Genomic DNA, 25,153 nt, shown 5'->3' with positions numbered 1-25,153 from the left:
AGAAGTGAAAAGGGAGACATAACTACAGATTCAGAGGAAATTCAAAAAATCATCAGATCTTACTATAAAAACCTATATTCAACAAAACTTGAAAATCTGCAGGAAATGGACAATTTCCTAGACAGATACCAGGTACCGAAGTTAAATCAGGAACAGATAAACCAGTTAAACAACCCCATAACTCCTAAGGAAATAGAAGCAGTCATTAAAGGTCTCCCAACCAAAAAGAGCCCAGGTCCAGACGGGTTTAGTGCAGAATTCTATCAAACCTTCATAGAAGACCTCATACCAATATTATCCAAACTATTCCACAAAATTGAAACAGATGGAGCCCTACCGAATTCCTTCTATGAAGTCACAATTACTCTTATACCTAAACCACACAAAGACCCAACAAAGAAAGAGAACTTCAGACCAATTTCCTTTATGAATATCGACGCAAAAATACTCAATAAAATTCTGGCAAACCGAATTCAAGAGCACATCAAAACAATCATCCACCATGATCAAGTAGGCTTCATCCCAGGCATGCAGGGATGGTTTAATATACGGAAAACCATCAACGTGATCCATTATATAAACAAACTGAAAGAACAGAACCACATGATCATTTCATTAGATGCTGAGAAAGCATTTGACAAAATTCAACACCCCTTCATGATAAAAGTCCTGGAAAGAATAGGAATTCAAGGCCCATACCTAAACATAGTAAAAGCATATACAGCAAACCAGTTGCTAACATTAAACTAAATGGAGAGAAACTTGAAGCAATCCCACTAAAATCAGGGACTAGACAAGGCTGCCCACTCTCTCCTTACTTATTCAATATAGTTCTTGAAGTTCTAGCCAGAGCAATCAGACAACAAAAGGAGATCAAGGGGATACAGATCGGAAAAGAGGTCAAAATATCACTATTTGCAGATGACATGATAGTATATTTAAGTGATCCCAAAAGTTCCACCAGAGAACTACTAAAGCTGATAAACAACTTCAGCAAAGTGGCTGGGTATAAAATTAACTCAAATAAATCAGTTGCCTTTTTCTATACAAAAGAGAAACAAGCCGAGAAAGAAATTAGGGAAACGACACCCTTCATAATAGACCCAAATAATATAAAGTACCTCGGTGTGACTTTAACCAAGCAAGTAAAAGATCTGTACAATAAGAACTTCAAGACACTGAGGAAAGAAATTGAAGAAGACCTGAGAAGATGGAAAGATCTCCCATGCTCATGGATTGGCAGGATTAATATAGTAAAAATGGCCATTTTACCAAAAGCAATCTACAGATTCAATGCAATCCCCATCAAAATACCAATCCAATTCTTCAAAGAGTTAGACAGAACAATTTGCAAATTCATCTGGAATAACAAAAAACCCAGGATAGCTAAAGCTATCCTCAACAATAAAAGGACTTCAGGGGGAATCACTATCCCTGAACTCAAGCAGTATTACAGAGCAATAGTGATAAAAACTGCATGGTATTGGTACAGAGACAGACAGATAGACCAATGGAATAGAATTGAAGACCCAGAAATGAACCCACACACCTATGGTCACTTGATTTTTGACAAAGGAGCCAAAACCATCCAATGGAAAAAAGATAGCATTTTCAGCAAATGGTGCTGGTTCAACTGGAGGGCAACATGTAGAAGAATGCAGATCGATCCATCCTTATCACCCTGTACAAAGCTTAAGTCCAAGTGGATCAAGAACCTCCACATCAAACCAGACACACTCAAACTAATAGAAGAAAAACTAGGGAAGCATCTGGAACACATGGGCACTGGAAAAAATTTCCTGAACAAAACACCAATGGCTTATGCTCTAAGATCAAGAATCGACAAATGGGATCTCATAAAACTGCAAAGCTTCTGTAAGGCAAAGGACACTGTGGTTAGGACAAAATGGCAAGCAACAGATTGGGAAAAGATCTTTACCAATCCTACAACAGATAGAGGCCTTATATCCAAAATATACAAAGAACTCAAGAAGTTAGACCGCAGGGAAACAAATAACCCTATTAAAAATGGGGTTCAGAGCTAAACAAAGAATTCACAGCTGAGGAATGCCTAATGGCTGAGAAACACCTAAAGAAATGTTCAACATCTTTAGTCATAAGGGAAATGCAAATCAAAACAACCCTGAGATATCACCTCACACCAGTGAGAATGGCTAAGATCAAAAACTCAGGTGACAGCAGATGCTGGCGAGGATGTGGAGAAAGAGGAACACTCCTCCATTGTTGGTGGGATTGCAGACTGGTAAAACCATTCTGGAAATCAGTCTGGAGGTTCCTCAGAAAATTGGACAGTGAACTGCCTGAGGATCCAGCTATACCTCTCTTGGGCATATACCCAAAAGATTCCTCAACATACAAAAGAGACACGTGCTCCACTATGTTCATCGCAGCCTTATTTATAATAGCCAGAAACTGGAAAGAACCGAGATGCCCTTCAACAGAGGAATGGATACAGAAAATGTGGTACATCTACACAATGGAATATTACTCAGCTATCAAAAACAATGACTTTATGAAATTCGTAGGCAAATGGTTGGAACTGGAAAATATCATCCTGAGTGAGCTAACCCAATCACAGAAAGACATACATGGTATGCACTCATTGATAAGTGGCTATTAGCCCAAATGCTTGAATTACCCTAGATCCCTAGAACAAACGAAACTCAAGATGGGTGATCAAAATGTGAATGCTTCACTCCTTCTTTAAATGAGGAAAAAGAATACCCTTGGCAGGGAAGAGAGAGGCAAAGATTAAAACAGAGACTGAAGGAACACCCATTCAGAGCCTGCCCCACATGTGGCCCATACATATACAGCCACCCAATTAGACAAGATGGATGAAGCAAAGAAGTGCAGACCGACAGGAGCCGGATGTAGATCGCTCCTGAGAGACACAGCCAGAATACAGCAAATACAGAGGCGAATGCCAGCAGCAAACCACTGAACTGAGAATAGGTCCCCCGTTGAAGGAATCAGAGAAAGAACTGGAAGAGCTTGAACGGGCTCGAGACCCCAAAAGTACAACAATGTCAAGCAACCAGAGCTTCCAGGGACTAAGCCACTACCTAAAGACTATACATGGACTGACCCTGGACTCTGACCCCATAGGTAGCAATGAATATCCTAGTAAGAGCACCAGTGGAAGGGGAAGCCCTGGGTCCTGCTAAGACTGAACCCCCAGTGAACTAGACTATGGGGGGAGGGCGGCAACTGGGGGAGGGTTGGGAGGGGAACACCCATAAGGAAGGGGAGGGGGGAGGGGGATGTTTGCCCGGAAACCGGGAAAGGGAATAACACTTGAAATGTATATAAGAAATACTCAAGTTAATAAAAAAAAAAAGAGATCACTCATTTTATATCGGGATATGAGACAGAAAATTTTAATCTACTATTATGGAAGGGAAAAATGTTAAGTTTCAAGCTTTAGGCCTGTTTGCATATACCAGGAAATTAAACAGCTCTCAATAAATTCATATTGCAAGCATTGTCTAGATATAACACAATAAAACCCAGGAAGAATAAAGATGGAAAGAACATTGAAATTATACTGATATTTTTAAAGTTGTGCATGTACTTTTGATTTTTTTCTTTCATATTTAAGAGAAATTTTAAAGGAGATGGTGAAAACACTTTACAGAGAAAGCTAGTAACTTTCCCTCAAGGATTCCAGTAGTATAACTCCAGTGGGCCAATACTAAAGCAAAATGGGCTACAAAAGCTTCTCCTCACCACTATTTCTTGGATTTTGGCAGAGCACTAAAAGAACAGGTTGACAATGCACTACTATGGTGCTAGGGGAATTTGTAGCTAGCTTAACTCTAGTCATAAACACCATGATCACTGAGGGCAGTTGCCCTCCTGAATCTGGCCACTGATCACTTGGAGACAAGAGGAAAGCTTGGATTGCATCTTAACAACTTTATTGACAACACCCAAAGAAGAGTTTCAAGTCTTTGCCCTTTATACCACGGGTCAGGTTTATCCTTTCTCAGCCCTCCTCAAGGTACACGTGTAAAGCTAAACCTCACTTACACAGCTTAGTGCTTCAAAGAACCCAAGGAAATGAAAACAAAATAAATCACTTAATCACAGCAAGTCTTCTCAATGTTTGCTTTCTATTTCAATGAACATTTGCTTAAAGTCAAGTACAAGCAGAATAAAAAGATTACACTTTTAATGCTTAGGTCATCATTCTGTTCTGTCATGGGCAAACATGTAACAGGCTATATTTTGACTCTTACTGCCAAAAGGTGATGGCCTTTGCTGTTAGCATTAACTTTACCAGTCCTCTTGGCTCCAGGAAGGACTCCAGTTCCCTTGGAAGCCTTCCTAGCTTTTACCAAGCTCCCTGATGCTTCCAAAGGACGAGCCACTGAGTTGTTTGTCCCTTTTCATCTCTTTCAATCTTTCTCAGTTCTAGTTTCTAGTTCTCAGTTGCTTCCCTCAGACTCCTGCCATTAGGTCCAGGAACTACACTGACTGGTCCTTATCTTGCCTTTGCATCAGTGAGTCACTATGTTAATCGATTTAGGCTGAAAACAGTCACTCATAGTTTTTCTGGATTGACTATTACATTGAGTAATCAGGTTAAAGTTTAATCCAATGTCCTTTTCTGTAGTATTCATATAATCTTAAAATAGATGAACACACCCATGAAAAGTTCTTTATGCTATTTTAGAGATTATATGTACAACTATTTTATCTCCCAATATCCAAAGTTTTATTTTTCAGTATTGTTTTCCACTAAAGAGAACCATTTTTGAAGGAATGGTGGATTCCACATCTGAGGCAAAATGCATTGGACATGCCTGGAATAGAATAATAGAGTAGGCAAGGATGGGAATAAGATGATAGACTTAAAGAAAAAAGATTGACATGATCTTATGATTGTCGAGTCTCTGCGTTCAGAACATGGGGTGCTCTTCCGAAAATATTCTACTATTGTATATTTTTAAACTAAATCCTACAAGGAAATTTTTATTTACAATGTCAAAAAGTCTCTTGCTAATTCCAGAGCCTCCGCCCTGCGCCTAAGAGCAATTTCTGTAATAATTTCAATAAAATGTAAGCATGTATATGCAACACACAATTTTTAAAACGACAATTGGTAGTTTATTATACACATATTTCTCTGATTGATGGCATTTATGCTAACGGTCTTTTAAATATTATTTTTGCAGGCCTGGAGAGGTGGCTCAGGGGTTAAAAGTACTTGCTGCTCTTACAGAGGACACAGTTTGTTTTCCCAGAGGCCTATGTTGGTGACTCACAACCCTGTAATTCCAGCTTCTCTGGGGCTCTATCACCCTCTCTGGCTTCTCTGGGGATTAGAACACTAACATACATGCAGATATTCACATAAATATTTAAAGACAGGGTCTCATTACATAATCCTGGCAGGCCTAGTATTCACTATATAGATAAGGCTGGTCTTTTTTTTTTTACTCAAAGTGCTTATGTACACAACAGCATTTATGCCACTAGAGCAGAGGCTGTGATGACTCCTATTTCCTATTGGGTGGGAGCATACACTTAGTCTTATAGTATGGAGCCAACCGGTGAATTCTGCTCTCTATCGGAATCAGGCGGAATTTAGCATCCTTATCCTTTCTGTTCCTCTCAAGGTGCATTCGGACAGCAACTGCTTTCTTAATCAAATGGTAGAGATCCTCAGGAAGATCATGGGCATGGCCTTTGGACTTAAGGATTCTCAAGATTTTATTTCTAGTCACAAAAGAACTGACCTGTGCCGCACCATGTGAGTCCCTCAGGCTCACACCTATCTGGGAGGGAGTTAGGCCTTTCTTGGCCGACTTGTAAATTTGTTCCTTCACGTCATCAGACATTAACTTCAACCACTTCAGGATGCAGGGCTTAAGTGGATGTAGGGCAGAGCCGACTGGGACAGGCCCTTGCCGGAGCCTACATGATGGCGGAGATCTGGCAGCAAAGAGCAAATCTGGCCTTGAATTCAGCAAGATCTGTCTGCTTCTGCCTTTCACGTGGTAGGATTAAAGGGGTACATCACCAGGCCTGCTAAAATCTTTAAAAGAATATTTTTTTTCCGGTTCTCTCTTGCTCCTCTCTTGCTCTTGCCTTCCTGCCCCCAATCTCTCCTCCCCATTCCCTCCCTCGCCCTGCTCTCCACATGCTCATGGCCAGCCTCAACTTCTCTCTCTCTCTCTCTCTCTCTCTCTCTCTCTCTCTCTCTCTCTCTCTCTCTCTCTCTCTCCTATCCTCTTAACTCCCCTCCCCATGCCCTGAATAAACTCTATACTGTGCTTTAAAAAAAAGAATATTTTTCCACTAAGAATTGAACCTAGAGCTTCACTTAGGTGCCCAAGGTTCCTGAACTGTGTCTCCAGACTTCTTTTGTGTGGGGTTGGTTTTAAGACAGAATCTCACCAACTTATCAAGTTACTCAGGCTAATGAAGAATTTATGATCCTTACCCTCAAGAGTAGCTGGGATATAGGTGCTCCAAAAGCCACACAACAGCAACTTTTAATACAAGTATGTCTATGCTTTATAGTATTTTGGGGTTTATAATTTACCTATCAGGCTTCTTTCAAATCTTTTTGATGTAATCAAGAGATTTTGGACCAAGTATTCACCAATTTCAAGATTATATACTAACAAAACAAATCGGCTGAAATAGGGCTAATCAGGTTGCTGTATCTAGTCTTCAAATAGCTTTTAAATTTAGAATTAAGGGTTTTTTTTGGGGGGGGCATTCTTATCACCTTGTAAAATGTCCTGTTTTAAAACACATTCTCAACTCAGTCTTAAAAGATGGGAATACCAGAATCTTTCTAATGTCTTCAAGGTACATATTTGGGGAGACTGCAAAAAAGCCTATTTCGCGGTTGGGGATTTAGCTCAGTGGTAGAGCGCTTGCCTAGCATGCGCCAGGCCCTGGGTTCGGTCCCCAGCTCCGAAAAAAGAAAAAAAAAAAAAAAAAAAAGCCTATTTCCCCTCACCAGGAGGTAAGCACCAGTGGTATAGACTATCCATCTTTTTTTTTTTTTTTTCTTTTTTTCGGAGCTGGGGACCGAACTCAGGGCCTGGCGCTTGCTAGGCAAGCGCTCTACCACTGAGCTAAATCCCCAACCCCTACCCATCTAATCTTATGATCACCAGTATTACACAAGCTTACGAGACTCCTTACAGATGCATGGGGTCACCGAAGTTGGTGGCGGGGAGACGTTTAGATTTGAATCAGGGTTAAAGGAGTCAAAGGAGGGGGATCTAGGAGGGGACAAGGTGGCCATGTTACTGGATCCTAATATGGATTAATCGGAGTGCTGAGGTCCAAGAAACGAGATAAATGTAGTACCCGCACAGTGAGAAGCGTTACATATTAAAGCTAAGCACAGCTACCTTTCACAAATCTTTTATGAATGCAAATCCTACACATTTTCACAACATAAATCAGGAAGCAAAAAAGGCCTGCAAGTGGTCCTGCAGGTCAGACCAGTCGGTAGGCCCGGAAGCCCGGAGTGTAGGTCACTGCCGGGCCCAAGGCGGCCAGGGCTGCGCTCTGTTTCCTATGTCCGCGGGCGGGCTGTGACTCGGTACCGCCCAGGGCGTCAGCGTGACCCGAGGCTCAGTGAACCCTGAACTCACCGCCCCAGCCAGCCGCACAGACCGGGGCAGGCGCTTTCTCGCGCACGGGGGTGGGGCTTTTTCAGGCTGCTAACTAAGATGGTGTCGGCTGGACTTCCCGGGACAGCTGCCTAAGCGGATCGAGGGCCAGCAGCCGGAAGGACCACCGAGCCCATTGTCCCGCCCAGACAGGACAGTGCGGAGCCCGCAAGTTCCAGACTCGAAGGACCGAAGCACAGGCAAGTACGCCGTAGGACCTAACAAATGTTTAAGAGAACGCCGAAAGCGCGGGGAGGCGGGCCTGACTCACTGTCACCGTCTCGCGACAGCTAAGTGACGTCGCACAGCAAGCGCGTGGTAGAGTCTTTCACCTTCAGACTCCTCAGTTTATGGGCCTACTCCTTTAAGTGAGTGATGGACAGCGCTTTTATCCAATCATTTTCCTCGTCAACATCCAATCAGATTTAAACTTTATTCAGCCGCCGGAGAAGTTGGAAGACTGGGGTTGAAAGAGAGCGAGCGAGTGAGCGAGCGAGCTCTTTGTCTCTCGCGAGATCCGAGAGAGCCAAGTTCTCAGGGAAAAACGCCTGAACTGATGTCCAGACTTCCCAAGTAGTGATTTAAAGGACGTGGCCATAAACCAATGAAAGGGAAGAGAAGGTGGGATCGCTGCTTTCGCCGTGCTAGAAGTACCGTTACAGGGCAGACTTTTTGTCCAATCAACGCTTCTAGGCTTTGGGTCAGGTGACCATGAAGTGCGAGGGGCGGAGCTACAGCCTGGCGCGAGGAACCGTTAAGATAGACAACGAATATAACCAATGAGGTACTGCGATTAGGGCGTTGGGAACCCAATAACAGCGTCGGGGCGGGCGCCTTCCCGGAGCGCGGGGAGATGTAAAGACGGACAAATAGTTTTTCCAATGAGAAAGCTGAAGAGTGAATTAATTGACCAATGAGGTCTGCGGGGCGGGAGCCTTTGCCGCGGCGGAGTCCAAGATGGCGGCGTGCGAGTCCGCTGTGTGAAACGAGCGCGGGGTGGCGGGTTAGTCAGCTCCGCAGAGACGACCTCCGGCGACCCTCAACAATGAAAGGAAAGGAGCGCTCGCCAGTCAAGCCCAAACGCTCCCGTGGCGGTGAGGACTCCAGTTCTCGTGGGGAACGGAGCAAGAAGTTAGGGGGCTCTGGCGGCAGCAATGGGAGCAGCAGCGGGAAGACGGACAGCGGCGGGTCGCGGCGGAGCCTTCATCTGGACAAGTCCAGCAGCCGAGGCGGCAGCCGCGAGTATGATACCGGTGGGGGCAGCTCCAGTAGCCGCTTGCATAGTTACAGCTCCCCAAGCACCAAAAATTCCTCAGGCGGGGGCGAGTCGCGCAGCAGCTCCCGGGGTGGAGGCGGGGAGTCACGTTCCTCTGGGGCCGCCTCCTCAGCGCCTGGCGGCGGGGACGGCGTGGAGTACAAGACCCTGAAGATAAGCGAATTGGGGTCCCAGCTGAGTGACGAAGCGGTGGAGGACGGACTGTTTCACGAGTTCAAACGCTTCGGTGATGTAAGTGTCAAAATCAGTCATCTCTCAGGTTCTGGCAGCGGGGATGAGCGGGTAGCCTTTGTGAACTTCCGGAGGCCAGAGGACGCGAGGGCGGCCAAGCATGCCAGAGGCCGCCTGGTGCTCTATGACCGGCCTCTGAAGATAGAAGCCGTGTATGTGAGCCGGCGCCGCAGCCGCTCCCCGTTAGACAAAGATACTTACGCCCCGTCGTCCAGCGTGGTCGGAAGCTCTGTAGGTAGCCACAGGCACGCCCCTGGAGGAGGTGGAGGTCAGAGATCGCTTTCTCCTGGCGGTGCTGCTTTGGGATACAGAGACTACCGGTTGCAGCAGTTGGCTCTTGGCCGCCTGCCTCCTCCACCCCCGCCACCATTGCCCCGAGAGCTGGAAAGAGAACGAGACTATCCGTTCTATGACAGAGTGCGGCCAGCATATAGTCTTGAGCCGAGGGTGGGAGCTGGAGCAGGTGCTGCTCCATTCCGAGAAGTGGATGAGATATCACCTGAGGATGATCAGCGTGCCAACCGGACACTTTTCTTGGGCAACTTAGATATCACTGTGACAGAAAATGATCTGAGAAGGGCTTTTGATCGTTTTGGAGTCATCACAGAAGTGGACATTAAGAGGCCTTCTCGTGGCCAGACCAGTACTTACGGCTTTCTCAAATTTGAGAACCTAGACATGTCTCACAGGGCCAAAATAGCAATGTCTGGCAAAATTATAATTCGGAATCCAATCAAGATTGGTTATGGGAAAGCCACACCCACTACCCGACTTTGGGTGGGTGGTCTGGGACCTTGGGTGCCTCTTGCTGCCCTGGCACGAGAATTTGATCGATTTGGCACCATTCGAACCATAGACTACCGAAAAGGTGACAGTTGGGCATATATACAGTATGAAAGCTTGGATGCAGCTCATGCTGCCTGGACCCATATGCGTGGATTCCCACTTGGTGGCCCAGATCGTCGCCTTAGGGTAGACTTTGCAGACACAGAACATCGTTACCAGCAGCAGTATCTTCAGCCTCTGCCCTTAACCCATTATGAACTAGTGACAGATACTTTTGGACATCGAGCACCTGACCCTTTGAGGAGTGCTCGGGACCGGACACCACCCTTACTATACAGAGATCGTGATAGGGACCTTTATCCCGATTCTGATTGGGTGCCACCCCCGCCACCGGTTCGGGAACGCAGTGCTCGGGCTGCAACTAGTGCCGTCACTGCTTATGAGCCACTGGATAGCTTGGATCGAAGGAGGGATGGCTGGTCACTGGACAGGGACAGAGGTGACCGGGATTTGCCTAGCAGCAGGGACCAGCCAAGGAAGCGAAGGCTGCCTGAGGAAAGTGGAGGACGGCATCTTGATAGATCACCCGAGAGTGACCGGCCTCGAAAACAGCGTCACTGCACTCCTTCTCCTGACCGAAGTCCAGAACTGAGCAGTAACAGAGATCGTTACAACAGTGACAATGATCGATCATCTCGTCTTCTACTCTTGGAAAGGCCTTCCCCAGTCAGAGATAGACGGGGCAGTTTGGAGAAGAGCCAGAGTGACAAACGAGACCGTAAAAACTCTGCATCAGCTGAACGGGATAGGAAGCACCGGACAGCTGCTCCCACAGAGGGAAAAACCCCTCTGAAAAAGGAAGACCGATCTGATGGCAATACACCCAGTGCCAGCACTTCTTCATCAAAGCAGAAGCCACCTTCCCAGAAACAGGATGGAGGGACAGCTCCTGTGGCAGCATCCTCTCCCAAACTCTGTTTGGCTTGGCAGGGCATGCTTCTACTGAAGAACAGCAACTTCCCTTCCAACATGCATCTATTGCAGGGTGACCTCCAAGTTGCTAGCAGTCTACTTGTGGAGGGTTCCACTGGAGGCAAAGTAGCCCAGCTCAAGATCACTCAGCGGCTCCGTTTGGACCAGCCCAAGTTGGATGAAGTAACTCGACGCATCAAAGTGGCAGGGCCTAATGGTTATGCCATTCTCCTAGCTGTACCTGGAAGTTCTGACAGCCGATCCTCCTCTTCCTCAGCCACATCAGACACTGCCGCCTCTACTCAGAGGCCACTTAGGAACCTTGTGTCCTATTTAAAGCAAAAGCAGGCAGCTGGGGTGATCAGCCTCCCTGTGGGAGGCAATAAAGACAAGGAAAACACCGGGGTTCTTCATGCCTTCCCACCTTGTGAGTTCTCTCAGCAGTTCCTGGATTCCCCTGCCAAGGCACTGGCCAAATCTGAAGAAGATTACCTGGTCATGATCATTGTCCGTGGTGCGTCCTAAAGTCCATGTGTAACTTGTATTTACTACTTTGACATGGTTCCTTGTTTTGTGATGTGTAATGGGATACAGCATCAGATGAAAATTTCTTTCATTTAGTTTAGTTGGTTTTTTTTTATATATATATTTTTGTAAACCTCCTTAAAATAGATAATGGGGCAGTTTAGTTATTAAGTGAAAGGGATGCCCTGAAGGTAGCAGGAAGATAGATTTGCTTTAATTAGGAGTTCTTACCCTGATAATTTTTCTTTTTCTTCAGGTTTTTTATTTTTTCTTTTTCAATCTTGAGTTTTTAAAAAAAAAAAATCCTCAAAATGATAAACCCACAATTTTTAAAATCATAATTTGGAGAAAGGAACCTTCTGAAAATATTTACACTGTACTGAAAATGATTTGATTGGTGCATAGATAATTTATACTAGAAGCATTGTGTGACTAAAATTTGATCAGGTATTGGCAAAGTCCAATTATTTTAATCAGGTGTTTGCGTATTTCTTTATATACACAGTTTATTCCCAGAAAGTTTGCTTTAATATATCATTAGTTTTTGAGTTTTGTATCCCATGTTTGTAGCAGTAATTGGTAAAAGTTGACTTGTGTTATGAACCATTTACATCTTAAACTGGTATGCAAAAAATGAGTAAATGCTTTTAAAATGAAAATTTGTTGGTAAGTTAGGTGCAGGATAGTGTTCTAATTGACTGAGAAGTGTAGTTAATACAGTTCTATTGTGCATACTTCAAAACCAAAAATGAAGTTTTTTTGTATCCACTTAAGAAATTTCTGGTTTCAGTAAGAGTTGTCTGCAGGTTTATAAGTAATCCTTTTATTTCCCCTCGTAGACATTAGTCAAACATCCAAATTACAGAATTTTTAAAAGATTATTGTGAAATGCCTTCAAACTGTTTGAAGAAAATTCCTTCAGGTTTTGTTGTTGTTGTTGTTGTTGCTTAAACAAGAGTAGTGGCATTATATTGGTGACACTGTTTTGAATATTTTTGAAATTTAATGTTTGACTAACTGTTGCCTGACTGGAGAAATTTGAAATGTCAGTGTTAGAAAAACTTTTTTTTAATTATTACTATTTTTTTTTTAATTTTGATTTTTCTTGTACTTGTAATTAACTTACCTGCACAGATTCCCCACCCCCACCCCCATCAAGCCCTCTCCCCACAAAATTGAGAGCTGAGGATTTGACATCTGGTTTTTAATAAGGGCTTCTGTTACTTTATAATACTTTTTTTGTTTGTTTTATGTGCCCTTCTGCTACCACTTGTGATTTCTAAGGCTTAATGTGATTTTCTTCCTTGATTTAAGTACTGAGGACTTCAACTAGGGCCCAGTATTTAATTATGATTAGGAACTTGAGTTTTTGGATCATGGTCATTTTTCTATTCTGTGAACATGACTTACTCAAAGCCTTGCAGAACCCAACTGTTTTCTTTTTGTTTCAAAGCTTGTAGTCTTGAAATGGTATCAGTAATAACCCAGAAAAAGGTCACATAATTTTAGTTTTTCATTATGGCTATATATAAAGCATGTCAGAATGCAAACCTCATCACTACATCGTACTTACCATTTTTTACTATATATTTATGATTTTTATTTTAATTTGGAGGTTTTTGTTTTGTTTTGTTTTTTTGAGAAAAAGAATGTACTAGACCTTCTGAGCACAAAGGTGTGCTGTAAGAAAAATACTGAAATCCTCCAACTAAGACTTTAGGTGTCTTTTGCCTCCAAAAATGCAACACTTTGTTACATGTGGTTTAAGTACAGTTTTTAGTTAGCTAGGTAGATTTTTCCAGTTTAAATAATTCACTAGTCATTACTTTTTAGTTTTTTATTTGTTTTTTGTTTTTTGTTTTTGTTTTTTTTTTGAAGTGGTCTGTGACATCTAATTTCACTATTAATCAAATGTGTTGTAATGGTTTGCTCCATGCTTATTTGAACCCTTATCTGACACTGCTACATTTTTATTAGATCTGATCAATTAGTGCTTCAGTATTTTTGAAACATGAGTGGCTTGATGCCATTCCCAAATGTTTGTAATATGTAAATTAGTTTGGTGCTTACCGACAGAGTGCCATCTTATTTGTGTTGCCTACTCTTGTGCAGGTTCATAATATTTGTCAATTAGCCACTTAAAACCTTCAGAGTTTGATTGACAGCAAAGTGTAAGTTTTTCTAATTAGCCACATCAGAATCCTATATTGGATATTCTTTTAAAATTGCTAAAATTTTATTTTATGCGTATGAGCGTTTTGCCTGCATGTATGTCTGCATACCACATGCTGGCTCTCTCCCAGAGGACCTTGGTTTGGTTCCCAGCACCTAGTCCCATGGGATCTAACATCATCCTCTGGCCTCCCTGAATGTTCATTTTAACAGCCTTTTTTTTTTTTTTTTTTTTTTTTTTTTTTTTTTTTTTTAGTACTTTAGCGTAACTGCTTCTTAAGTATGCTATTTATGTGTTAAATATAGTGGTAAAAATAAGATTAAAACTTATGATCACAGCTTCAAAGTTTATGGAAAGTTAAGCAATCACTTAGCTTCTAGCAAATGGTTCTACTTAATTGTGGAGTAGTGTTTGCTGGTTGTAATAGAGATTTTTCCTGTAAAGAATTTTTCAGAGTCCTAAATTTTTAATGTGTACTTGTACACCATCAAACTGAAGGTAGTTTTCCTTTCAGAATTAACCTCTTAAAATGTACATCCTCTGGCTTCTATAAGCTTTTGGTATATCTTGAAGATGGTAAACTATGTGACTGACTCTCTTAGATCATTTGATACATAGCAGTAAAAGGTGTTTTTCAGGGTCAGAGTCGTAGTTTACTTAAAAACTATGTTATGGGCAGATGTTCACTGACTTTTTCTTTAATTTTTTTTTTTAAATTAAGTTAGCTTTTTTTTAGCTGATAAACTTGCTCATTTTGCAAGCACAGCTTGAACTGCAGTTTGTATCCATATAAGAACCATTTATCAAAACTTCTGTAGTAACAGAATTATGAGATCTTCTATTGAAGAGGGCCTTAATGACTTAAGTAAAAAGAAAATGGAGACAATTTCTGAACCTTTTTCCACCTGTCTTTTTCACAAAGTCTGGTTTTGAAATAGGAGTAAGGTATGAGAACAGGAACCAGAGTTAGCTTTGTTAGCTTTCTGGTTAAAGTGATATCCTTAATGGTGGGAAATGATTTCAGGTAACTACAGTAAATTGTTAAGCTTGATGAAGAGTTCTTATGTGACTTAAACAGAATTGAAAAGTATGAGTCCTGAAGTATTTTCTGACTGTTTAGCAAATTGTATGTGTGTTTTCTTAACAGAAACACCTATACTGTCTTTGGTAACATAGGTAAAGGTGGTTTGTAAATGGCTTTGTAGCTTTAACCCCTATCTACCTAGTAATGGAGCAGTCTTTATCACTCCATATGAATAATATAAATAAGCGTAGAGGGGTTAAAAGTTGTCTAAACTCCATCTTTCTATTCCAGTTTTTTAGTTGTGTTTAGAGGATATTGGTTAATTATAAATTTGCTTTTTCCTGAACATTTGGCCATGTGTTAGTCAGGTTTTTTTTGTTTGTTTGTTTGTTTTTTTTTTGTTTTTTTTTTTTTGAGGATAAACAGTATCTTCAGTCCTATAATCCTTGATAAGTCTTTTAAAAAGTCACACCCTATTGTTTTATTTGTTATTTGTGTATTCACATAGTAAATTTATTTCAAGGATTGTGCCAGTGGATATTATTGGTGCTTTTTGAAGTTAAAGTGGACTATCCAGGAAGGTCTTGTTAATACTATGTTCATCTATAATGGCATAGGGGAAATATATATATTTTTAATACTGTAAACGTTTGTACTGAATAACCTTTTTTTCCCCCTCCCGCAAGCAAAACTGGTGAACATCGGATGAAGATACGGAATTCAAAGCTCTAATGGACCTTTTTGAAGAGAAGTGGCTTATGTGGAGTTTACATGGGCCTCTGATGGAAGAAAGCTAATCTGTTTAGTATTTTGTGCATTTTACTAAAATGGCAGCTTAACATTGTGTATCTGCTATTGTGATGCCAATGCCGGTGTTTTAAGTGGAAAAATGACCTCTTTGCTTTGTGCTGTGTACACAAGATTTCTGGAAAAGTAAAGAAAAACCCTTTTTATGGCTCACACAGCTTAAAAGTAGCTGTCACTCAAACATGGGCTCACAGTTGAGCTGCTTTTGTTTTATTCTAAATAAATTGTTTCTTTTGAGGAAAATGTTTTTCTGCCTGGAAGTGAATTGACGGCAAACCTTGACCCCTTTGTTTGCAGCGGAGGGGGTACTTGCTGCTGCTCAGATCTTGTATGTCTTGAGCAAGAAGCAGGGAGATCATCAATTTCATTTTGACTATCACGGTGTGTCAATTCTGAAGGATCATAGTGTTACAGTGACCCCCTTTGTTTGCAGTGAAGGGGATCCTTTGCTTCTCGGTCCTCAACACACGATGAGGGTGCTGTTTGCTGGCATGCAAGAAGCGGGGCAAGCACTCTAAGCCTCCCACCACAGTGCACGAGTCGGGGGCTTTGCTGGTTGAAGAGCCGGAGTTCCTGAAATTTAAGTTTTGATTTATTTTGTTCACCCATCACGTTTGGCTTTAGTTTCATTTTTTAATTTGAAGAAAAGTTTGAAGTTGCATTATCTTGCACTTTTAACATTTGCACCAAATTGCCAAAAGAAGGAGAAATGCTCCGGTTGCTTTTTAAATGTTAATGATGATGTTAATAAAGCCTTTCCTGACACATTTGAGGAGCTCCTCCGTCTCCAGGGGCTTCTTACCAGAGTTATGCAGTGATGGGTTTAGTTCTGAATGGATGAAGAGTTCCTGAGAGCTAGCATTTGTAATTAGAACCGTTACTTGGTATCTGTGCCTTATTTGACCTGTGGTTCCACATGCCTTGGATGCGCATGCACCGTGACGGTTTCATAGGTTCGAACGCACACTCAGGCCCAATCACTTCGGTTGGTAGTACAGATTGTGAGGAAAAAATGGAGGCATCCTTAAGGAGGATTTTGTTTGCCTTTAGTTCCTGCATTATCCTGTACAGGGGCTCTTGAGCTTTGGAAGCCGGTTCCCAGTACAGGAGAAAAACTCCCCTGTTTGCAGCAGGATACTTCAGTGCACAGTGACAACGCTGGAGTTCAAGAGGAAGCCAGCAGTTCTGCACCTTTGGCTTCAGACACCATGGTTGTTTGCCAGTTTTAAACTTTAGTTGCAGACGAAGACCACCTTGACATGCAGGCTTGTTGGGCTTGTTTTGAATTTTAACCTCGGATGGAAGAGCCCTAGTGCTGTCTTGTCTCCATGCGGGATGATGATTGCTAGGCAACAGGTGATTATCAACCAAGGATGCCACGGTTATACTCTACAAGGTGGTGTTCCAGTGGTTAACAGCTGTATAAACTTGTAAACAGGTAAGAGGGTTTTTTAGAGGTCAAAAATATAATTACTAGGGTGAGGGCATTTAATGCTTTGGTTATGTTTCTCTTCTTGGAAGTCTTTAGACACTGCGGGTGTTAAGCTCCCTCTCCTCACTTAGGTATTTATAAAATTCTGCAACTTTGTTCTTGGTAATTCTTCTGTGCTTTATTTTAGAGTATATTTTGTTATCTGAAAAAAATATTTTAATGTGGGAGCCAAAGTGTTAGCATTTGATTACAGACTTGAGTCTTGGTGTCTCAAGTTTTTGACATTCGATGTGATTTAATGGTACTAGAGGACTTGCGGCTATCATTTAAGTTTTTTTAATTATTATTGGAAATGATAAATATTTTATCCAAAATAGTCTTAATATTTGTTTTCTTGTCCCTCAAAGAGATTATAAAATTTAGGCAACTGCAACTTGAGGGAAATGAATGGGCAGTGTTGAAAAGTCTGCCTTTTGTCTTGCCAGTTTCATTGTCCAGTTATCCTAGTAGCCTGAGCATCCTCACTGCATAATAATCAAATAAGCAAGTGCACGTTCTTTGTATATCATACAACTTCCTCACTTTGTTTTAAATGGGTTTAGAGATTTTTAAATAGAACTATTCATCCTGTTCATAAGATTTAGGGAATCTGGTAACTATAGTAGCTAGTCCATACTGGCTACTTTCCCTGATAGGTTTGTTTGGGCCCCAGCTATGTATCACTGTTAAGTGAGAGGGACAAATGAAAAAAAAAAAAAAAACAGAACTTTTTAGGTTCCCCGTGTGTTAAAGTGTTTTTAAGCCAAGTTTGCTCATGAGGTAGTTCACTTAAGGCGTTGCTAATTGAGCTCTCCTTGCATCTCCAAGCAGTTCTTACCTGGTGGTAATGCCAGTTTTCATTATGTTTTCTCTCTTTTTAATCAAGTAGTTTGCCAATTAGTAGGCAAATATTTTAACTGGAGAATTATGTTGCAAGTCTCAGGCTTCATCTCAAGAATGAGGGAAAACATTAAAATCAGCATTTTTAAAATGTATTATATAAAACCATATGCAAAATGAGAAGGTACACAGTGTAACAACTGTTCTGAAACTGGTATTCATGAAATTTAGTATTCTTAGCTGCATTGAAGGATAATTAACTGGTGGAATATTCTGGTTTTAAAATGTAGAAGCTGCTCTTTGAATTTGTTTGTATGGTTTCCATGTCTTTAGCATAATCTATATGTAGCATATTCTTCTAGGAGACCTCTGAATTGAGTTCACTTTTAAAAGCTTAGAAGTGGTTAAAATTGAAAAGACCCATTGCCTTAAGTAAAACAACCTAGATTTTCTAAATTGCTGTTTCCATAGTTTACAAGCTTTTTGTTTATTTAGGCTTTTTTGGGACGGGTCTTGCTTATGAAGCCCAGACTGGTCTCAAACTCAAGATCTTCCTGCCTCTGCTTCTCTGAGTGCTGAGAATTTACCATGCTTCAACTCAGTTGATTGCAATATTTATCTTCCATAAGTTTTTAACAATTTGAATGTTGATAGTATATTAGGAGTCAAGATTCAGAGAGTAGGAAATAGAAATATCAGGTAGTTTATACCACTGTAATGGTGCTATACCCCTTGAGTGCTGTACTGCTTTAGGAACTGGATATAACAAAGTAAATAAATAATCAGCCACCAGGGAAAAGTTTAGCAGTTTAAGATAATAGAAAAGATGTAACAGGTCAGTTGCTAATGTTTTATTTTTCTTTCATAGATAATAATGATATGACTATATGAATAGGTTTCTCAAGTTGGGATAGATAAGAAAGGCTTAACAAAAGTTTATTAGAAGAGGATAAGGGATGGTGGAAGGAGTTTGATAGACAGGTCAGAGAAACACATGAATAATAAATAATATAGGTGAATGGAAAAGATGTATAAACTAAATGCTGGAAAAGTAGTCAACAAAATAGGGAATTACAAAGGGCAAGCCAATTTGAGAAGATGGGAGATAAATCATTGATAGCAACCCCTAACTACTAAATGCCAGGCATTCTGCAAAGTGCTGTATGCACGTTGCCTTATTTAACTTTTCTACATTCTAATCTGACACTGTGGACCCAGGATTCTAACCAGGCCTTTGTCCTGGCTAGATGGCTCTCATGCTCATTAATTTTGCCTCACTGTTTTTTGATTGTTTGTTTGTTTGTTTATGAAAGCCATAGATAGAATTCAAGCTGTAAACTTGAGGAAATGTTTGGGCATATAATTGCAAATGATATTGTATTAACATTTGCAATATTTAGGAAGTAAGTTTTTTACTCCTCCATTCTAGCTACTTTGAGATTTGTTAAGGACCAGTATGGTCTGGGAGTTTGTTCCTTTACAAGCTTCTCAGGTAATTCTGCTGTGTTCTGTGATCATTGGCTGTTATTTGAAGCAAACTGAACAAGTCTAAATACTCTCACTTAAAGTTGCTACCTAAGTTCTGCATGCTGTGACACATGCCTGTAATCTCAGCACTTAGGAGGCAGAATAAAGTTCAAGGCCAGTCTGCACTTTTACATGGCAGAATCCTGTCTCAAAATGAAACAAAAGATTTGTCATTTAAGTAGCAGTTTTATAATCTGTTATTTCTTCAAGGTACTAATTCTTGCTGAGCATTTAATTTTGCCTTAAAAGAAAGGCCACTATTTAATTGAAGAATTGGGTATGTAGTCCAGTGGCTGAGCACTTAGCATACGGTGCATAAGGCTGATCCCCGGGCACCACACACACACACACACACACACACACACCACACACCACACACACACACACACACCACACCACACACACACACACCACACACACCACCACCACCACCACCACCACCACCACCACCATCCCCACACACACCACACACAGGTGAAAGATAACAAGGAACTTAGAGAGGTATTGAAATATCAGATGTTAATATGAATAATATGGCTGAATTCTATCTTAAAGTTGAAAGCATTTCTGTGTATGTCTGTGCACATGCGTGTGCATGTACATACATGCCATAATGGGCAAAGGAAATTAGCATTTCTATAAACATCATGATTATATTCTTTTGGGGTTTGTTTACTTTTTTTTGGAGCTGAAGAGAAGGCTCAAGTTAAAAGCACTGGTTGCTCTTCCAGAGGACCCTGCTTTCATTCCCAATACCCTCATGGTAGCTCTCAGCTATCTATAACTCCAGTTCCAGGGGATCTGATGCCCTATTCTGGCCTCAGGCACCAAGCAGGCGTGTGGTTCACAAACATACACACAGATATCCATACACATAAAAAGTATGCATGTGGGGTATGTGTGTGTGTGTGTGGGCACACATGAAGGTGGGAGGATGACTTTATGGAGTTGTTTTTCCTTGTCTACCTTCATGTGGAGTCATGTGGCTCAACTTAGGTTTCCAGGCTTTAACAGCAAGTATCCTTAACCACTGAACCATCTTGATGGTCCTCTTTTGTGTGTTTTAAAATTTATATTGAAACAAAGCTTCCAGCATTTTTAAGTATGTGTTATACCATTGAAGGTTCATTTAGTGCTTTTTTTTTTTTTGGTAGTTATTCAGATTTTATTCCTTAAGGCTTTTACCTGTTGACCACCCTGAGCTTTCAGAATGGTCTTCTTTCTGGTACATCATCTGCTGCTTCATAGTGTTTGTGTTCTATTAAACTAGTATAGCATTTTCCAGTGTATTCATACATAGTTTCTGAAATGCGCTTTCTGTATTCATATTTTTTTCTAGTGCTATCAAACTAAATTTTTATTCTAAACTTTGAAGGGTCTAGTTGCTCATGGTAGTACATGCCTTTATTGTCCCTGCAGTCCACAGGCAGAGGCAGAGGCAGAGGCAGAGGCAGAGGCAGGTGGATGAATGCCTGAGTTTGCAGGCAGCCTGCTCTATGTAGCAAGTTCCAGGCCATCCAAGGTATGAAAAGTGAGACTGTTTTTAAAAGGAAAGACTTTCCATTAAATAGTTATTATCTATGCAAAACAGATTTTTGCAATTAGTGTAAATTGTTGAAGTTTATTATATTATTTTTCAGGTAACTAGTGGATTACTTTTTTACCCAGGAAAAGGACTTAATAACATTTTTTAATATGGGTAAGCCTGTTAGTGCACCTCTGTCAACAGTAGAACTGTCATCAAATTTAACGCTGAGGTGTTACATATTTTTATGTTTTAATGAATGTTTAAAAATCAATATTCCAGATAATTATATTTTATCATATAGAAGTTGAATATAATAGTTTTGTTTGTCTCCCAAGATGAATATCTTATAGTTTAGTATACACTTTTTGTTTGTTTTTAGGCAAAGTGTCTTATAGCCTAGACAGGCCTAGAACTCTCCATATGACTAAAAGATGACCTATAACTTCTATTTTTATGTCTCTACTTCTCAAGTACTTGGGATATGCCTTTATATCTTTGTTATAGAAACACATTACTAAACTGTACTCCTTAAGTAGGATTTTTCTGCATTCTGTAGCAAAGGTCTCAACCCTGACTGTACATGAAAACTCCTGGAGGAACTTTGGGAATTTTAATTCCAATAGCTAAGGTTCTTCTTCAGATTGATTTAAATTGTGGTGGATGGAGTGACTCTGCAAAGCCTCAGGAATTGTTTTTTCCTTTGTATAATTGGCCAAATAACACTTGCTGTACTGTGCTGCCAGTGTGAGAGCCACTGCTCTAGAGACAAAGTTTATACATCCTCAGAAATATACAACCTTGTAAGAATTGCTAGACAACAACAACAAAACCAGCAGAATTTTGGTTCAGTACACTATGTATATTGTTGAACATAGAGGATCCTTGTTGCCAGAAACATGGCCCCAGCTGAATAGCATTACATTAGGATCACTTGTTAGGAATGAAGAGTTGTAGAGCTTCATCTCAGACCTGGTAGGTGGGATGGAAATCTACAGATAATTCATACGGACATTAAGGTTTGGCAGATACTTACCTGGGTTTGGGAGGTACTGGCACCATGTACACACACAAAAAAAAAATTAAAGAAATTGCTTTTGATCTAGATACAGTGTTCTGTGTGATAAAATTAATAATTATAATCTTATTCCTTATGTATAAGTCTCAAAGTTGCATTGGTGAAAATTAACTGTGAAGCATTTATTATTTTGCTTTGTTTCAGGAAAACAATAACAAACCAGGAGAAAACCAACACACACACAGACATACACACACACACACACACACACACACACACACACACACACACACACACAAAGTAGACATTTATTTATTTTCTGCAAGGGAAGTAGGAGTAAGAGTATTGCGGTCAGCTTAAGGTCAACAGAAAATAACCAGCCTTAGTTAACAGATAGGAGGGATTACTGTTTTTTGCCTATCCTACTTGGTTGATTTCTGAATATGTTGTTAGGGTTTTTTTTCTTTCCTGCTGTCTCATGCATATCATGAGATAGAATATTCCCCAAGACAGACAGACAGACAGACAGACAGACAGACAGACAGACACACACACACACACACACACACACACACGTTGATGTCTTGTGATTTAGTGTTTTGGGTTTCATTTTGTGGTTTTATTTTTTATTTATTTTATTTTATTTTTGCTATGGTTAGAACCTAGGGCCTACATGGGCAGCAAATATTCTATCACTGAACTTTCCTTCCTCTGACCTAGAAGTTTGGGAAGGTGGATGTGGGCATGATTGAGGAGTGGTTCCTAATTAAATTGTCTTTAAATTATATAATTCACAGGCTAATTTTCTTCACATAGAAACAAGACTCAGTCTATAATACCAAAGAATACAGGGAGAAAACAAATATTAATATTCATGCGGATGGCCAAGTATAGTATTCAAAGGGTACTCTTAATTTTCATTATACCAGTTTTATGTGCAAGAATGGTATTTTTAATGTGTAGATTCTTAATGTTAAAGGATTCTGAAGTATATTTGCCAAGCAGCCACATTGATATCCAATGAAAAATTACAATCAGATTATTTTCATATTCTATAGTTTTTATTTTTAAACTTATATGTGATTTAAGGGAAATTTTCATCAGTCTCAGTAATATCAGCATCTCTGGGGGACCTCTCAAAGATTCATTTATGATATTATAGAGTGATTTATCCTCAGAAATGAGAGACTTGTTTTTAGTGGGGAATGAGATCTGGGCTTTTGGTTTTTGGTTTTGTTGTTTTTTTTTGTTTGTTTGTTTGTTTTTTTGAGATACCTTGTTTTGTTTACTTTCCTTTAGGGATGACTAAATTGAAACTCTGTGTGTGTGTGTGTGTGTGTGTGTGTGTGTGTGTGTGTGTGTGTGTACACATACACATCTATATATGTTTTATATAGAGAAAGAACATTGAATCCCTCTCCTTACTTTTTTAACTGCCAGGTTTAAAGGTAGCCTTCTAAGTACAGTAATTAGTTAAACATCTTTTTTTCTTCCTGGGTTTCTTTTTAGGAACTACTGACAAAACCTATAGCTGCCTTTTGGATATGGCTTTATAACTCAGCAACTAAAAGATGAGTTCTAATTGCCAGACTTCTGGCACTGGCATTGTCCTCCTGTTTCTATAGAAACTGGGTTGGAAGTCAGAGCTGCACAGAGGGAAAGGGTAAGTTTCTTTTAATTCCATATTATAAACCCATATCTTACTAACTATGGCCTGGTATCAGTTTCCACATAAGAGTGAGTGGTAAAGTGTTCTCAAAAAGAAACTACTAATTTTCATTTGAGAGAAACTGACATCAAGTCATTAAACATAATGAGGGTTTAAATATGGATTTAGTTTTCTAGTAGTGACTCTGACTTCATATTTCTTCATTATTTAATGAACTCATTAGAATGATTATATTCAGTTTATTTTTTATTCACGTGGGCCACAATATTGACTTACCCTATTCTGTTGTACCTTTCTGGAAAGTGAAAAAATGGCATATAGAATATGTTATAGGGGGCATTGTAAAAGTCTCATTTGTAGAGGTCCAGTTTGTTTGTTTGTTTGTTTGTTTTTTCCTATTGCAAAACAATTTCTACTTTACTGACAAGTTCTTAGCCTCTTCTCAGTTAAGTAGGAGGTGCCTCTTGGGTGCACTTGTTCCCAACTAGGCAGAGCCTATTGTCATCCTATGGTTGTGGCTCCAGAGGACTTTGCCAGACAGCTGTAGAATTTAGACATGATGTTGGTTTACTTGATAGTACAAACTTGTGACTAACAAGTTGGTGCATCTAAATAACATTAAAATCTGACTAGCTCTGAGGTAGAAGGACATTCTGAACTCTCACTTTTAAAAAGCGGTATTAGAGGTAATATTACATACTATTAAAGGGATAAAGTGATCTTTTTCCCACTAACAGAATGTAAGTTATGCAGACCAAAGAGGAGTGTCCTTGGCTTTATTTCCATCTAGATATGCCACTTGTGAAAATAGTGTGTGCTGTAAAAGTTGGTCAAGTATTGGACACATGAACATAATCCCAACAGCTGGAGGATAGGGTTGGAAGATTGTAAGACTGAAGCTAGCCTGGACTAAATCATGAAAGTCTATCTGGAAAGAAGTTGGAAGTTTATCAGTGGGAAAAGTAAACTCATTTTAAAAGATTTTACAGGTCCTTAGTTCATGCTTGAAAGTGGACTATTAATTTTTTTATATGATTTTTACTAATTTTTGTTATGCTAGCTGGGCTTGTATAAGGTAGAAACAGAATCAAATTTGTGATTTTTAGGGGGAAGCAAGAATTTGAAAAAATATCTAGAAAGTTAGTGTACTGCTTGCTGTCGAGCATCCAGACACATCTATTTAAGTTTGTCCTGGTTTTAAAATAAAAGGATCTTAGCAGATTGGATGTGGTTAAGAGCGTTTGCTGTTCTTGCAGAGGATCTAGGTTCCATCCCTAGTATTATCCATCATAGCAGCTCACAACATTGTAAATAGTCAGAAGGGATCTGATGCCCTCTCTGGCCTCCATGGGCCTTGTACTAATACGGTGAGCAAACATACACATCGGCAGAACATTCATAGATACAGAGATATACATTTTAAAAATCTAGGGAACCCCTTCACCTCTTACCAGCCCAGTCACCCCGATTCTACTTCGTTCTCTGCATCTAGGCTAGTCTCAAGCTGTTGACAGTCCTGCCTCACCCTTCAGAATGCTGAATGTATCACCACACTACTACTAAGATATCACTGCTCATTGTTTTCTGATTGAAAAATTTGTAGTGTAATGGCTTCTGCTGAAGTGGATCTGTGTTGGAGCCTCAT

At 40.4% G+C, this 25,153-nt stretch overlaps 1 protein-coding gene and 1 pseudogene across 1 annotated transcript; one reads left to right on the top strand and one right to left on the bottom strand.

Annotated features, from left to right (window-relative positions):
• Window positions 1-3,924: 3,924 nt before the first annotated feature.
• Window positions 3,925-7,291, bottom strand: Rps13-ps5 (ribosomal protein S13, pseudogene 5; annotated as a pseudogene).
• Window positions 7,292-7,709: 418 nt separating this feature from the next.
• Window positions 7,710-16,233, top strand: Rbm15 (RNA binding motif protein 15). The gene is made up of 2 exons (NM_001399561.1): window positions 7,710-11,443; window positions 15,338-16,233. The coding sequence occupies exons 1-2, from the start codon at window positions 8,578-8,580 to the stop codon at window positions 15,358-15,360; spliced, it is 2,889 nt and encodes a 962-aa protein (NP_001386490.1). The 5' UTR covers window positions 7,710-8,577; the 3' UTR covers window positions 15,361-16,233.
• Window positions 16,234-25,153: the final 8,920 nt, after the last annotated feature.

The sequence above is a fragment of the Rattus norvegicus genome, chromosome 2 (assembly GCF_036323735.1).
Source record: "Rattus norvegicus strain BN/NHsdMcwi chromosome 2, GRCr8, whole genome shotgun sequence".
NCBI lineage: Eukaryota > Metazoa > Chordata > Mammalia > Rodentia > Muridae > Rattus > Rattus norvegicus.
The sequence above is the reverse complement of the archived record's forward strand: the minus strand, read 5'-3'. Positions and strand labels throughout refer to the sequence as shown.